The 15,710-nt window shown below is 36.2% G+C and overlaps 1 protein-coding gene across 10 annotated transcripts in view; it reads left to right on the top strand.

The window, feature by feature from the left end:
- Nucleotides 1-15,710, top strand: part of DNM3 (dynamin 3) — a 575,498-nt gene that overhangs the window by 453,854 nt on the left and 105,934 nt on the right. For 6 of the 10 annotated variants that reach the window (XM_058702383.1, XM_058702380.1, XM_058702382.1 and 3 more), the window contains 2 exons: nt 7,393-7,504; nt 15,462-15,473. In XM_058702383.1, the coding sequence (XP_058558366.1) occupies nt 7,393-7,504; nt 15,462-15,473 (124 nt within the window). Of the gene's footprint in view, nt 1-7,392; nt 7,505-7,634; nt 7,662-15,461; nt 15,474-15,710 lie in introns of those variants that run through there. The other 4 variants (XM_058702381.1, XM_058702385.1, XM_058702388.1 and 1 more) reach the window with 2 other exon arrangements.

A 15,710-nucleotide genomic window follows, 5' to 3' on the forward strand; every position in this document is an offset into this window, starting at 1 on the left:
GAATGTGGAAAGTCTGCACCCTCGCTACTTTCTGTGCTTTCCAGCTGGCCAGGAACCCCCATGGCATTTGTCCAGATTTGCCTTCCCCATACCTTTTACATCTTAAAGGGAGTCATACTGTACAGTGGAAATGCCTCAAATGGAAACTTAAGTAGTAGCTTAAAAGCTATGGTAGAGGTAATTAGAAAATTAAAAGCTGGTGAATTTTGATTTCTATCAAGATAATCTATTACCCTTTCTGCCCTGTAGCAAAGATACGACCTTTCAAATTTTTCAACAATAAACCTTCGTACTTGGAGACTATATTTCCTTTAAATATGTCCCACTTTTAATTAAAAGTACTCATTCTGCTGGTTGTGCTTTGTCCCTTCAAAGTTTTTTATCTTAGGTTTTCTGTGGAAAGGTAAGGATTCTATCAAACATAAAAAAGTTGGTTTTAAAGATAAACACAGTCCAAGTTCATTCCATCGTTCATTTGTTCATTCATCCATTCATTTATTCATTCATTCCATTCATTTGACAAATATTTGTTTTGCGGAGGCCATATGCCAAGGACTGTGGTTGGCCCACATTGTGCCTTTTGTATGCTATGTGATCTTGACTTAATCTCTTTGAATCTCCGTTTCCTAACTGTAAAACAGCTCTGTTACCAACTTTGCAGGGGTTAATGGAGTTTAAATGAGATGACTTCTCTTTTTAAGACAGTGAAAAATTAGAAGCTTCTCTTTTACCCTTCTCCATCCATTGCTATATCCAAAAGATCATATACAATGGAGATGGAAAGTAGCAATGTTAATCAACTATTTGCAAAACTCATGGGAGCGAACTGGATTGAAATGTTATGAGTAACCACTGCATGCTTTACCTTGATTAAGAAAAATGGAGCTAAACAGGAAGATAAAGAAAAGAAACTTCTATTCTCCTTACTGAATCAATGAAAGAAATGTGGATACTGTGCCAACACAAAATCCAAATAGCCAACTCTACTTTGAAGCCAATTCAAAAAGTGAATCCAAGTAAGAATTTACAAATGGGGAAGTCCAGGTGGAAAATGCCTGACGATAAATATTTATTCAAGTTAAACATATAGAGCTCCATTTAAATAATTGCTTAAGTGTAACAAAATAAAATACTAAAACAAAAACAAAAAGATTCTTAAAGAGATGTGAAAACAATAATTCAGAAATAATATTCTAGGTCAGTATTTCTAGGTAGATTAGCAAATGCAGGAGATAAAGTGGCAGGAAGTAAATACTTCTAAATTCCTCAAAAAGGAATTTATATATATTATATATATTTATTTATATTTATATTTATTTATATATTAATATTTTTATATATTTATATATTATATATAATTTATATATATTATATATATATAATTGAACTCAGGAATGATTTGGAAGACCTAAAGATAATTATTTTCCAAAGAAAGAAAGAAAGAAAGAAAGAAAGAAAGAAAGAAAGAAAGAAAATAATCATATACTTGTAGAAATGAAAGCCACTAAAAAAATATAGAAGCCAAAAAGACAGTTCATTAATCAACATATGCAACGGAAATAGTAAGGAGCATTTATCAAAATGACAAAACTAAAACCAAGCATACAGCAATGGCAAGAAATAAACATGATTCAAACTTTCCTAATCGTAGGCAGTGCTTTTCAGATTGGGATGAAAAATAAAACCCAACTATACTGTTGGCATTTATAACCAATATATCTTTTTTAACAGTAAAGCAAATGGATAAAAATAAAAGAAGGGGCAAAGATATGTCAGGTAAATGGAAATTAAAAGTGAGAAATCATTCCAATAATATACAAAAAAATGTCTTAATGAAATCAGAACAAAGAATATCACTGGCATAAATGTGTAAAAATGCCCACCCCCTTGCAAAAATATTAAACCTTGATGGAAAATCACTTTTATATTATAAAATTTGTAAAGGTATTTTAAGGATGATGGTCAGTATTTTTATAGGTGTGATGATACTCATTATTCAATAAATATTAATTGAATACCTACTAGCACTGGTCACTTTGTAAGACCTAACAACATAGAGTAATCAAAACAACACAGTCAAATATGACTTTCCATTTATGAAGATCTTATTTTATGTTATTCATTAAGATTTTTCCATTTTCTTAATTTAAAAAATGTATTCCTATGTTTTCTATAGGCTTTCTCCTAACATGAATGGAATATTCTCCCATATCTAAGTTATTGGAAGTATAGCCTAGTAGTGTTTTGTAAAATCCACTTGGGTTTTGAGTTAATTTTGGTAATTTATACTTTTTAGAGTATTATTAGTTTCCTTTAGGCTCTTACTTTTGCCATAGGTTTTTTGCATATAATATTTGATTTTTTCCATCTCCTCGATTATTTGTGATTATGTATCCTATCCTTTCTTATTTGTGATCTTGTATACTTTTGTTTTCTCCTTTAATTAGTGTTATATTATCTATTTCTAAGGGGAAAATTCTTGCGGATGTCTTTATCCTTTATGTTATTTTTATATTTTCTATTAATTTTGGTTTTAATCTATGTTAATTCCTCTTCTTGGCTTATTTTTTTATCATAACTTTATAATCCCCATAGATGAATATCAACTCTTTTTTGAATATTGACTTTTTTTCCTCCTCTCTCTAAATGATGAAAATATTTAAGGCCTTAAGTTTTCCTGTAGCCTTCACTGTGTTCCATTGGTTGCATACAATGTGTTTATATTTTTTATTGCTTTCTAAATAATTTGTAATTTTAATTTTGGTTTCTTCTGTAATACAAGGATTATCTAAGAATATGTTTTAAGGGGTTTTTTTGGTCTCTTTTTTTAGAAATTCTTTTTTTTCTTTTTCTTTTTTTAAATTTTTTGATTAAAGAATGTGATCTATATAATCTCTCTTTTTAAAAGTTTCTTAAGGTTGGTATTGTGTATGTGTGTAGGTACAAGTGTAAGAGTGATTTTTGTAAATGTTTTATGGCTAATGAAAAATCTTTATCTTCTATCTGCTTACTTACTTTGGTCCATTACATTTGCACAACTTGAAAAGAGTCATATTAGGTTTTTTTTCTATATTTATATTTTAACTAATTGTATACATATAATAACTACAAGTTCATCTTGCAATTTTAATAGCATTAGCTTCCTTTCCTTACCTACTATGTAATTTGGTGCAAAAAAGGTTTATGAGTATTTTCCAGTCTTCACAAATTGTGTTTTATACTATTGTATAATAATATTTCTATTAATTCTGTTTAGTGCTTTTAAACTACTTATCCTGTTCAGTACTTTTAAATTCCATCTTGTCTGTTATTAATATTGCCATTCTTGAATTTGTATTTCTTTGTTTTGTGCCTGGTTTCTTTTTGCCTGTTTATTTTTCCAAATAATATGTAACTTTTATAAACCTAATTTAACTGACTAGCTGAAAGAATTCAGTCTGTCATTAATTTCATAATTAATATACTTAAATTTATTCCTGCCATCTTATTAAAATTTCTTATTTTGTTACTTCTTTTTTTAAATTTTTTTTACTTGATCAAAAGGCTATTAATTTCTCCTTTTTTTCTGTACTTTTTATTTCATTAACATTTACATTCATCACCAGTGCATAGTCCTATTATTCCATGAGGTAAATTACCAAATATTTCTCCTCCAAACCCTTCCTTCTCCTACTTCCCCCCACACCCACTTTTAACAGTGAGACCCCTGGGACCCCTTTACTGCCCTACTCTCTGAGCCTGCACCCATCAGAGAAGACCTGGGGAGCATTTTTTATTTCCTCCTACCCTCCCCCAACCTTTAGACTATTTGAATTCCTGTTGCAGTGTGTCTCTTTTACTTTAAGAGTCTTTCGTTAGCCCTTACACTGCATATTCTCAGATGGGCTATCATTATTTATTTTTATTTGACTCTGTGGATGTCGCCAGTGCTGTTGCTCACCACTGTTTTTCTCCTCTTTGTCTTCCCTCATCTTGAACATGCCCTGCGAGTTCATTTGGTGCTGTTGTAACTTCATCCCTGCTTAGGCAACTCCCACAGGTGAGGTGTGTGGTGATAGCCCAGCCAGTTGTAGGTCTCTGCAGCCTCTTAAGAGTCCATGAGTGTTACTTCATTGCCTTCTACCTTTTGAGCGTTCAGTCAGTGCCAGTCTAATTCTTTCTTCTTTCTAAGCAACTTGCTGTCTCTTTACGGAAGACTTGAACATGTTTTCTTTATCTCAGAGCTCAAGAATTGTATTAACATATGTCCATGTGGTATCTTTGCTCATCAAGTATACATGAAACAGCCCTTAAAATGTGTAGATTCAGATCTTTCTAAAAACCAGGATAAGATTCTTTTATAAACAGTAGTTTCTTTTTCTAATTATTTTTCTCCCCTCACCTTCCTTTTCTTTTTCTGAATCTCCTTTTATTTACAGGTTAGATGTTCTGGGTCTTTCCTCCACACTTTCACAACTTCTCTCTCTTTTCAGTTTTTAAAATTCTCCTACTAGATCGTGAACTCTACCAGTTCTGGTTTCAACATTCATTATCCTCTCCTCCATCTACTAACTATTTTAACTTAAAATCTTTTGTCTAGTTCCAGGAAGTTTTTTCTTAATGTTGTACTTCTACCTCTTCAAATACTATTCTTCTGCTTCCCCTGACAGTTCTGTATTGATATACTGTTCTGATTTCTCTCTTCATTCATGATTTCTCTGGCTATTATACCTCCCTATTAGATGTCCTTTTATTTTCCTTTGTTCATTGTGGCACAGGTCCAACTGCTGGATACTTCAAGTGGACTGGTCCTATGAAGGTGGGAGGGCACAGACATCTCAGTCATCATGGCCCAAAATATGCAAGTTGCCAGTTACCCATTGAGACACCAGGAGGTAGCCTTTCTTCTACATTAGGGTAGAGAAAACTCAGGCACACCCAGGATCCTGTGATCATTGAAGGACAGCCCTACCAAAGAGCTCCTACGTGCTGGTCCTTGCCTTAGACTTTTCTTGCTGTGGCTCCACAGCTTTGTTCAGCACAGAGCAAGAAAGTACAACTATCTAGTTCACACCCTTTACCTGAGGACCAGTCCTGATATCTGCTTGACTTAAGAAAAAAGGATGTGTTTGACCTAAGTTAGAAGTGGAGAGGAAGCAGAGCACAATTAAGTCATCACCTTTCCAGAATCCCCTGGGAATAAAATAATAAACATGAAAATGATACATTCCCTGTCCTAATGTTGCTTGTGGGCTAGTTGGAAAGATAGACAATAAATAAATAAATAAATAAATAAATAAATAAATAAATAAATAAATAAGAAACTCCTATAATTCTGAATTCACAACTGTAATTAATGCTATGAAGGAAAGGTGAATAGAAATATGATCTGAGATTCCAAGAAAGAATAAGCTTTAATGTGCAAGGAGGGAAGAAAAAAAGAACTACAGGCAGAGAGCAGTGTATTCAAAGACCTTGGGAGTAGGCATGGCACATTTGAGGAAGCCAAAGACAGTCAGCATGGCTGGAGCAGAAAAAGCAAAGGAGAGCAGAGTGTGAAAAGAAGCTGGAAAGGAAGGTAATAGTAAGGGGCCAGACTGCAGGGTTTTATAGGCCATGATAGAGTATAGTCCTTCCCTAAAAGCAGGTGACTAATGGAGCGTTTTACTCCATGGGTAAAAATATCTGATTCACATTTTCAGGAGATCACGAGGATTCAGTGTGGGGAGCACTCCACACTGTTTTGTTTTTGAGAGAGAAAAGGAGAGACAGAGCACAAGTGGGGGAGGGACAGTGAGGGGGGAGACACAGAATCCGAAGCAGGCTCTAGGCTCTGAGCTGTCAGCACAGAGCCCAACTCAGGGCTTGAACCCGCGAACTGTGAGATCATGACCTGAGCTAAAGTCTGACACTTAAACTTAACTGACTGAGTCCCCCCAGGCACCCCAAGTGTGGAGAGCAAATTTAAAGGAGCCATGTGAGGAGGCTACTGTAATGTTTGAGGGAGGGTGGCAGTGAGATGGTGGTCAGCGTACAGGAAGTACGCTTTTAGGTGGTTTATGAAAGAGGATATAAGAGTGTGGAAGGTAGGGAAGTCAAGTTAAAATCACCAGTTCAGTCATTCATGTCAATGTGCCCTTGAGATACTCAAGTGGAGGAGTCAGTAAACACTGTGAATCTAGGGCAGTCCTGGGCAAAAGAGATAAATTTGTTAGCTATCTGAGTTTCAGTATAAACTAACGCTCTTAGGCATAAGTGAGTATACCTTGGGATAGAATAAGAAGAAGAGAAAAAGACTTTAAATTTTTGTATACCACTAATATCCATGTAAATTGGATGATCTCTGCTGGAAAGGTGATTGATAATGCATATGAGTATCTTAAAAAATGACTGTAATTTTGATCCTGTAACTTTTTTATAGGAATCCATCCTCAGAAAATAATATTAGTAGATGTGAAAGGCTTATGGATAAAAATACTCACTTAAGCATTATTTATGATTATAAAAAAAGAAATTACTTAATTATCTAATATTTAAAGAGGTTAAGTAGATTATCATACATTTATATTAATGAATATTATACCATTCTAATTTGATGTTTATGAAGATGTAATGGCATAAGTAAATGGCCATAATGTAATAATAGTAATAAGGACACAAAATTGAGAGAGAGAGAGAAAGGGAGACAGAAGTGGGTAGGGGAGACCTCAACTGTGTGAAACATTGATAGAACAAGAGTATAAAGAAATGTTTATCTATCAACAGTGGAAAATGGATGATTGTCACCATTTTTAGACTTTTATCTAGTTTCCAAATCTTTCTAAATGGGCATGTATTTCATCTTATGTATCCTTTTATTGTTAGGAAAAGAAAGAAAATTACAGGATTGTCCCAGTTGTAAATATGCACTTTATAGGCATTTCACTCTGTTAAATACTGGTTGATGTTTTGTTTTTTCTTTTCACAGTATCGATGAGCCTTTCTGTTTTGAATCAAATTTAGTGTTTTAAGTTTGTAAGATTATTGCCATACCTTTTACAGTGTTATGAGCCATTTAGACTTATAAAATAGTTTCAGAAAATCAATTAATCACTAGGCAACAGCAAATCCATTCCCCTGGAACACCTCTCACTTGGCATCCAGTGTGTCATATTGAGAGCATTTGCGCTTCCTTCACTGCTTATTGCTTAGCAGTACAAGGGGCTCTGAATTCCTTAAAGTTTAAAAAGGATTATATAATAATATAGGAATGTGCTAATTATTTTAAACACAGTGAATTGCTTTTGTTTTCCTCCAGTGACTGTCAGAGAAGTATCCACGTGGACTGTCATTTGTATCATCGTTGTCCGTAGCGGTATAAAATCATTTTGAATTTGGTTCAGAACTGAAAGTATGATTTTTTTTTAATTCCAGGAATGTATACAAAGACTATCGCTTCCTTGAGCTGGCATGTGACTCACAGGAGGATGTGGACAGCTGGAAGGCATCTCTACTAAGAGCTGGGGTTTATCCTGATAAATCTTTAGTAAGTTGCATATAACTATTATTTTACAATTATTAACCATGTTTAAGAAGACATAATTCTACATACTATATACTGGAGAAACTAGTTCTCTTTTGACTTAATTCGCTTCATATTTCTTTTTCTCCCTTAGGTTCTATTTTAAGAAGTTTATCAATATACTTGTTAGAGAAAATGTCCTACTCTGCCATAAAACATAATATATCCAATCTCAGACAAAGAGAGTTTCTCTGTTTTAATTTAAAATTTTATTTTCCTTATGTGGCTTTTTTATGGTTTTCCACAGTTGTCCCAGTAGTCATACAGTGGATTATAACATTCTTCATATAGCCATGGCATATATATCATGCCATAACACTATTTCATAGCCTTAAAAATATACTTATTTTTATAAAATTCCTTTCAATATGTCTATAGTACCTGAATCCAAAATTATATCTGCATTCAAATTCTGATTAATGGCATTTGGAGTGTGAAAGAAGAAAAACATTATATTGCAATTCCTACTTATCTTTATAAATACACTTCAAGTATTTGAAGTCACTTCTCTCGTTCAAGTTAATAAACAGAATTTGTTTGGAAAACGTCTGGATTTAAATTTCAAAAGTCCCACCCAGCATATGTACACACACCATTAAGCAGACGCTGCGAATGAGTGGCTCTCACTGCTTACTCACTGTTCCCCTTGAGATGCTGCACTATCCAGGTGTCTGCTCAGAACAAAAGTTCAGAGACTCAGCCTTGGGGATTTAGTCCAGCTTGACCTTTTGGTGCTTACTTGGCTCTAGATCAGTTTATAGGACAAGTCAGGTCATTTCTAGGCCCCAAATACGAAGAGTCTTCTCAGGAGAGCCTGAAATATGGGCACCAGTGGCGGGCGGGGGGGGTGGGGGTGGCGGAAATGAGGCGTCTCTGGGGGAACTTTAGACTTGACCACATCCCTGAGGTTGCATTGGAATTTAACCAAGTTCCAGAGGTAAGTGATTGAGGATTTATGCCAAAATGTTCTTCTCATTGATGTTATTTAGCTCACACATAGACCTCTTAACCCTATCCCAACCTACCTTTGTCTGATTAGCACCTAAAACAATGACCCCTCGCCCACACTAACCCTATGCTCTCCCATGTGAAGTGCAACAAGCCCCTTTCCTAGTGATATCCAAGTACAGAGGTATCTATATGATTTCCATAATTGTCCAAATTTTATCAGTTGTGTACGTACATATTTACATAGCTATATGCTACTCTAAAAACTGCACATGAGAAATCATTTGTAAAATCAGAGTACCACTTCTACTTTTGTTCTTAATTCTGATCATTTCCTATTACTCTTCCCTATCCATTGATGGTAGTGTGTTCAATTTCACAAACATTCTGTATTAAAAATGGACATATACTTAATTTTTAATTCATTCATTCCACAAAAGCGTATTGAGCACACGCTTTTTGCCAGGCACCACTCTAGGCAGTAGGGCAACAGAGGTGAACAGTAAGGTCATACCCCCAAGGAGCAGACATTAAACAAGTGAATGGATAACTGTATAACTATATAGTGGGATTTTAAGAGCACGATACAGTCTGTAAAAAAAATAAAGAATATTAAAGGGACAAACAGTGAGAAAAGGGCAGGCAAGCTTTATTTTAGTAAAGATGATTAGAGAAGGCCCCATGTGAAGAGTTGAGTAAATGAAATGGAAGTCTGAAGAAGAATATTTGTGGAGAGGACTAACAAGTGCAAAGCCAGCTCAGTGTCTTAGAGGAGCAGCAAAAAATCAGTGAGTCCGGAACACAATGAGGGAGGACAGAAGTGGTTGATAGTTTCCAAGAGGGTGGTCAAGGGCAGATTGTATTGGCCTTGAAGGAAGTGGTGAGCATTTGATTCTATTTTGAGTGAGATGGGAAGCCATTAGAGGGTTTCAAGCCAGTTACTGACATAAGATTTACATTTTTAAAAGTCTTATAAGGCTGGGTATTATGAGAAGGTGTAGAGCATGTGTGTTCAAGCACAGGCTTTAGGGTCAAACTACCTAGACTGAAATTCCAGAAATTCACATAGAAGCTGTGAGATCTTAGGAAGGTTACCTAGCTTTTTTAGGTTTCAAAACTCCCATTTCTAAAATGGAAATAGCAAGAGTCCCCTATAGCTTGTTGACAGGATAAAGTGAGAGAATGCAGGGAAAGCACTGAATATGGTGGACACAAGCAAGCACTCTTTTTTTATTTATAATAATAATGATGGTGGGGCACGTGGGTGGCTCAGTTGGTTAAGTGTTAGACTCTTGAGATTGGGCTCTGTGCTAACAGCATGGAGCCTGCTTGAGATTCTCTCTCTCCCTCTCTCTCTCTCTCTGCCCCTCCCCCTTCTTAAAATAAATAAGTATATATTTATAATGATGATGATAATTATTTTCATCACAGCCTACTAAGATGAGAGCTAAAACACTGTAAATATTATAATGTATCCCAGTGAGATCATAAATAGTTTATGCTATTTTCTATCTACCAAATAATAGAAAATTGGTTATATAAAATATTATATTGGTTATATAATATATTAGTGGTGTGTGTGTGTGTGTGTGTGTGTGTGTGTGTGTGTCTTCCTACCATGCAATTGTAATGTTTGTGAAAATGTTTTCTTCAGTCATGATTTTGCCAAACTTATCTTAAATATACTAGACAATTTTGGTATTTAAAGAAATTATGCAATACATCTCTTATGAGGGAAAACTGTCTTGGCAAAGCAAAATTACCTATCCCTGGTGAATTGTTTTTATAAATTGGGATTTTCATGTATCCATAGCTCTACAGAAAGAAGACGCTCAATGAAACATTTGCTATTTTTTATCAGAATGCTCAATTTTAAGCAAAGCTAGGGTTGTCCCACATGATCTGTTTGATTGTTTTAATATCATTTCTGTTTATAAGTATACTTTTGGTACAGTTGCTTGGACGATCAAGACAAAGGGGTTTTTTACTGTATGCCAAAGACATGACAGGAAATTAAACTTGGCAGCGTGCCATGAACATTGCTTTTCTCAGTTTTCATCATAAACAACATTTGCATTTCTTACGCACCATGTAGTTGTAGAGGTTATATTACACGATTGCTTGACTTTCAGATGTTTAAATGGCAGCTAACTACTGAAAGCAATCTAAGTAGAATGCTTATGTAAACATTCATTTTGTGAACATGCTTAGATTTGGAGGGACGGATACTTTTAGCTACAGTTATTCCTAACTTAGAAAGATTTGATGAAAAAGTCAGATTAACCTAGTAACAGATGTCTCTCTGTAAGTAAATTTTTAGGACTTCTGGAGGGTCATTTGGGTTTTGTATCAATAAACCATTGAGTTGACAGCAAATCAATCTCTATTCTAATAATGAAACATTTGTCATACATGGACATAAGTCAAGACTCAAAACTTTCTGCTTTTTATACAAGATTTTTATTGGAAAAAATCTACAAAGATTATTTTTAAAAATTGTGTAATTTCAGCCTCATTTAGATAAACAGCCATCCTCCACATTTTGTTTTTGGACACATTTTTTTTTCCAACTAAGATTGCACACTTTTTTATTACACGCTTTTCCCCATCATATCTTTTCTATCATGTCCACATGAAGAATATTTTTATGTCATTCATATCATAATGTTCTATTACCTGTTTTTTTCTTTTGGAGTTTTCTACAGATTTTTTTTCTTTCTTTCTTCCTCTTCCACTCTCTTCTCTCCCTTCTTCCTTCCCTTCATCCATCACCATTATGGTGGTCGCTAGAAATTCGAATATAAAAAACATGCAGTTCTTACTTTATAAGAGTTTCAAGTCTAGTGGAAATGGGGGATGCAACTAAATAATTACAATGTGGTAGAAACTATAGTGAATGTATAAAATGCAACAGCCCATCTGTATTCCCATGTGGATTTTCTAATTACCTTTTGCCCCTTAATCGTTCTGGATCCAAAGCAAAATGTAGACTTCTTATTTGAACAGTATAATATGTGACCCTCAATGAGGCATCCTGGATTCAGTTTCCCAATATGACACTGAACTTACACATAACCTCTCTGAGCCACAAATTTAGCATTCTACCAGTCACCTGATCTTTTTGAGAAGCCACAATACTTTAAAGATATATGTAAATCTGAATTTGGATTTAGCGGAATTTTATTTCTTTAACTTCTATTTCCTTTGGCCATTAAATTGAAATTATAACCACTATAAAATTTTATATTGTTAAATAATTAAATTGTTCTACAATTTCAAATTAAAGATGTTTCTAATGGAATTAGTTAATAGTATTTTGGTTTGGTTTCTTTTTTTTAAACTGATGAAACAGATAAAAAGTGTGTGTATATCAGTATTGTAGGCTACAGTTAAAGAACTTTTAAAAGTTATTTTATAGTAGAAATGTATGTGCATGCATCAGTAAGTGTGAATACAAATAAATGGAAATTTGATTAAAATCTAAAGAACAAGGTATAAAAAATGACTGATCTTTTGGCACAGTTTTGTCAGCTAATAGTAGGACTTAAAGTATATATAAACATTAAAGGATTCCAAATTCTTTGGAACATTTTGTGTGCAGTGAAATGAAGTAGATTTTAAGTCAGATCTATCTCATATTTGAATCCCAGTCCTTCTATTTATTAGCCCTGTGGTTCAGGCAAATTACTTAACTCGTCAGTTGTGTATTCTTTTTTAAACTCAAAATAACGATACCTTCCTCTGTGTGATTTTATAGGATTGAATGAGAACTATTGCATATCACATCTAGCTTGGTGCCTGCAACTGAGTGAATGTGTTCAATGCCACGTAGCCTTTATTATTATTGCTGAAAATCATTAATGGTCCATGAAGCTGCACTCCCCAGTTTAGTAGTTACTTTTTCTTTGCAAAGGATTAGTGGGACTTAGGCAAATGAGGGAGAATTTCCTTACCTGTTGGTTAAGGAAGCAGAGTTGTTGTCCACAGGGGTCATGTTGCCCTGTGGACAGGCTGGCTTAGAAATCTGTCAGTCAGGAGTGAGCCCGAGGGGCTGTCAGGGAAAGTGAGAATTCACAAGCCTGCCCTCAGATAGTGGCCAGCTGGCTATCTGAAAGCAGAACTGTAGAGTAGTGGATGCCCTGGAAATAAATTTGGTGCAAATTCAGTATTGCCTATTTGTTAAATTAAATACTGCAGAGCTTCTTAAGAGACTTCCATTGACTGTATAGATAGATGGTCCTCCCCTAGAGGATATGATTTCTGTTCATTTTTTTAAATGTTTTCTAACATTTATTCATTTTTTGAAAGAGAGAGAGAGAGAGAGAGAGAGAGAGAGAGTGAGTGGGGGAGGGGCAGAGAGACAGGGAGACCCAGAATCCAAAGCAGGCTCCAGGCTCTGAGCTGTCAGCCCAGAGCCCAATGCGGGGCTCAAACCCACGGACCACGAGATCATGACCTGAGCCACCCAGGTGCCCCTCTGTTCTTTCTTTAAAGTTTATTCATTTATTCTGAAAGAGAGAAAGCACAAGTGGGGCAGGGGCAGAGAGAAAGGAGAGAGCAAGTATCCCAAGCAGGCTCTGCACCATCAGCACGGAGCCTACGCCGGACGCAGGGCTCAAACTCACAAACCGTGAGATCATGACTTGAGCCCAAGTCAGAAGCTTAACCAACTAAGCCACCCAGGCTCCTGTAGGGTATGATTTCTTAAGTGATGAAAAATGGCAGTAGAAAGTGAAACACCTGAAACTTCATATACCCCTGAATTCAAGACTTTCCCAGTTATAATTAATAGGACTGCTCTGGAAGTTGAAAGCATTCAATAAATGAAGTCTTTGGGGACTTCAGAAATTCCTTTTGGATAGACTCTAAAACTAACTTTTCTCTGTGGCAAATAACAACTGGGGGGAGGGTCTCTGTGTCATTCTAGGGAGAGAAGAGGAATGCCCCCAGACCTCCGTAAATATTTATTAGTACGGGATGACCACTCCTATGCATTTATTTATTCAGCCATCTAATAACACAAGACTGACGATGCCCGTGCTGAGTCCGACTACACATCACTTTATTCTTAGCTTATTCAGCAGTGCTTCCCACAGAACATCGAGCGGCCACATGACCAATTCTGAAGAGTTTAGTTTTTCTTCAGTGGAGGTACTTGCCGTGATCTAAACATAAACTGCTGCCACACAGTGTAGTGGAAGGAATTATAAAACATTTATGGTTCACCATTCATGACTGTTATGCCTCTCTCAGAATAGACAATTGGGAAATGATTGAAGGAAACAAGAAATGGCAAAGCCACACCATGTCCTCCACTTGGATGTTTCTCATATTTAAGGATCAAGGCCCCCTACTCTGTGACATCACTGTTGCCACCACAAACAGAACCATCTGCCATCGAGCAGAGAAGCCAGTCATTCCCTAATGTGCAAAAATACTTGGTTGAACTCCTGAAACTTATTTGGTAGATCAAAAGCTGCACTGCTGTGGAATTCAATAAACTCCATCTGTTTGAGGTATTTTCAGCAATATTGCACTTCTTTGGAGAACCGGGGTCTTGTTATTCTCTAAAATAGTATTTTATTCCTGATAAAACTCCCTGTGAGGATCTTTACTGCATTATTGAACGGTTGGCAGATTCCTTACAGAGACTCTTTTCTCCCCCCTTCATTCATTCTTATACCGTTATTTATATCTCATAGAAGCCAGTGATGTTAACAGTTATATCATGGCAACTCACAATGCCAAGAAGCTTCTCTACACTATTGTATCGGTGTCTTTAAACTGATATCATTGTTAAATATGATGGCCGTGATGGTCCTTGGAATAGACATTTCCCCAGGGTCACCAGTTGGCATTGCCCCTCTCCCGAAAATTTCTGTGTGGAGTATTTCTCCCTCCACATCCTCTTTTAAAAGTAAATGCCAGATCTCCAGCCCAACATGTTACTGCACCCTGTGTTCAGCCTCCTCCACAGATGCACACACTTTACTACCAGCTCTCTTCAACTCCGCATCTCAGCGAGAAATTCCTTTTGGGCCCCTTGTGAGACGAATTCAGATCTGTTCCCTGCCCATATCCCATCATGTCTTCCCCACAGGATCTGACCCTGCAAGGACTCGGCTGCCCTGGGAGTAATGAATCACCATTTTATTTTTTTAAGCCATATGTGCGTTAAATTGTTTGATATAAATCATACTCTTGCAGCTCCAGTTTGAAACAGGAGACCCATTTGCCCGCCGCCTGTCGCTGGCTGCTCTCTGTGTCTCTATCCAGAGTGTCTCTTTTAGAAACGACTACATTTTTTGTAACTAACCTTTCCAGACCCATTTTCTTGAATGTGGACCAGTGTTTATTTTGGCCACATCCCCACTATACAGCTTTCACTTCCCATGCCAACCCAAGACAAAACGCATAATTTATGAAGTAGAGGAATGGTACAGATGGAGGTCGTAACTTGGTCTGCTTACCCTGTCTCCCCAGAACCACCCACTCCTTTCCTCTGCTCTCTTTTCCTTTCTTTTTCCACCTTCTTTGAAACCAAGGATGCAGTGTTTGTTTAAAAATGCATTGGCTGATGAAATTTTCCACTGCTTGGCATGTTGGAGGAGGGGCTGTCAGGAAAGGGCAAGCTGACATACTATTTTGCCGTTCATGCTAACAGTTCACTTATTACCAATTCAAACCAGTGCTTTTTGGCCAGGTCCCCATACTCCAAGGATTCCGAGCAGAAAGAAGGGGGGAAATCTCTGTCATAATTTTCTGCTGTTATAAATACATGATTTCATTTAATATAAGTGGATTCTTTGACTTGTCCATGAGCTCGGGGTGCTGTGTGTGTGTCTGGGATGTCAGTGAATAGTTAAATTATTTGTTTTGATTTTGCTCTAGCATGAAAAACCTTACAATTTTTAAATAAGTTTATGTTTAACGTATTTCTTTTTTGTTTTTTTCCTTGCGGCTACGTGCACAGGGGAACAACAAAGTAAGTTCTTTGTCCTATCGCAGCTTCTCTTTCTCTCCAACCCCGCCTCCCCCGCTGCATGTATCTTGGCCAGAGCGTTTCTGTGCACATTGAAATGACTGCTGTCTGCGACAGTGCACAAATGATACAGGGTGTGCAAAGGAGAAAACATGCATAATGGCGGTTCCGTTTTGACCTTTTGGAAGGGAAACGTTACGCTCTTTAGGGTTGGTTATTGAATGGTAGTTCAGAAAGGTT

The sequence above is a fragment of the Neofelis nebulosa genome, chromosome 15 (genome assembly GCF_028018385.1).
Source record: "Neofelis nebulosa isolate mNeoNeb1 chromosome 15, mNeoNeb1.pri, whole genome shotgun sequence".
Classification (NCBI taxonomy): Eukaryota; Metazoa; Chordata; class Mammalia; order Carnivora; family Felidae; genus Neofelis; species Neofelis nebulosa.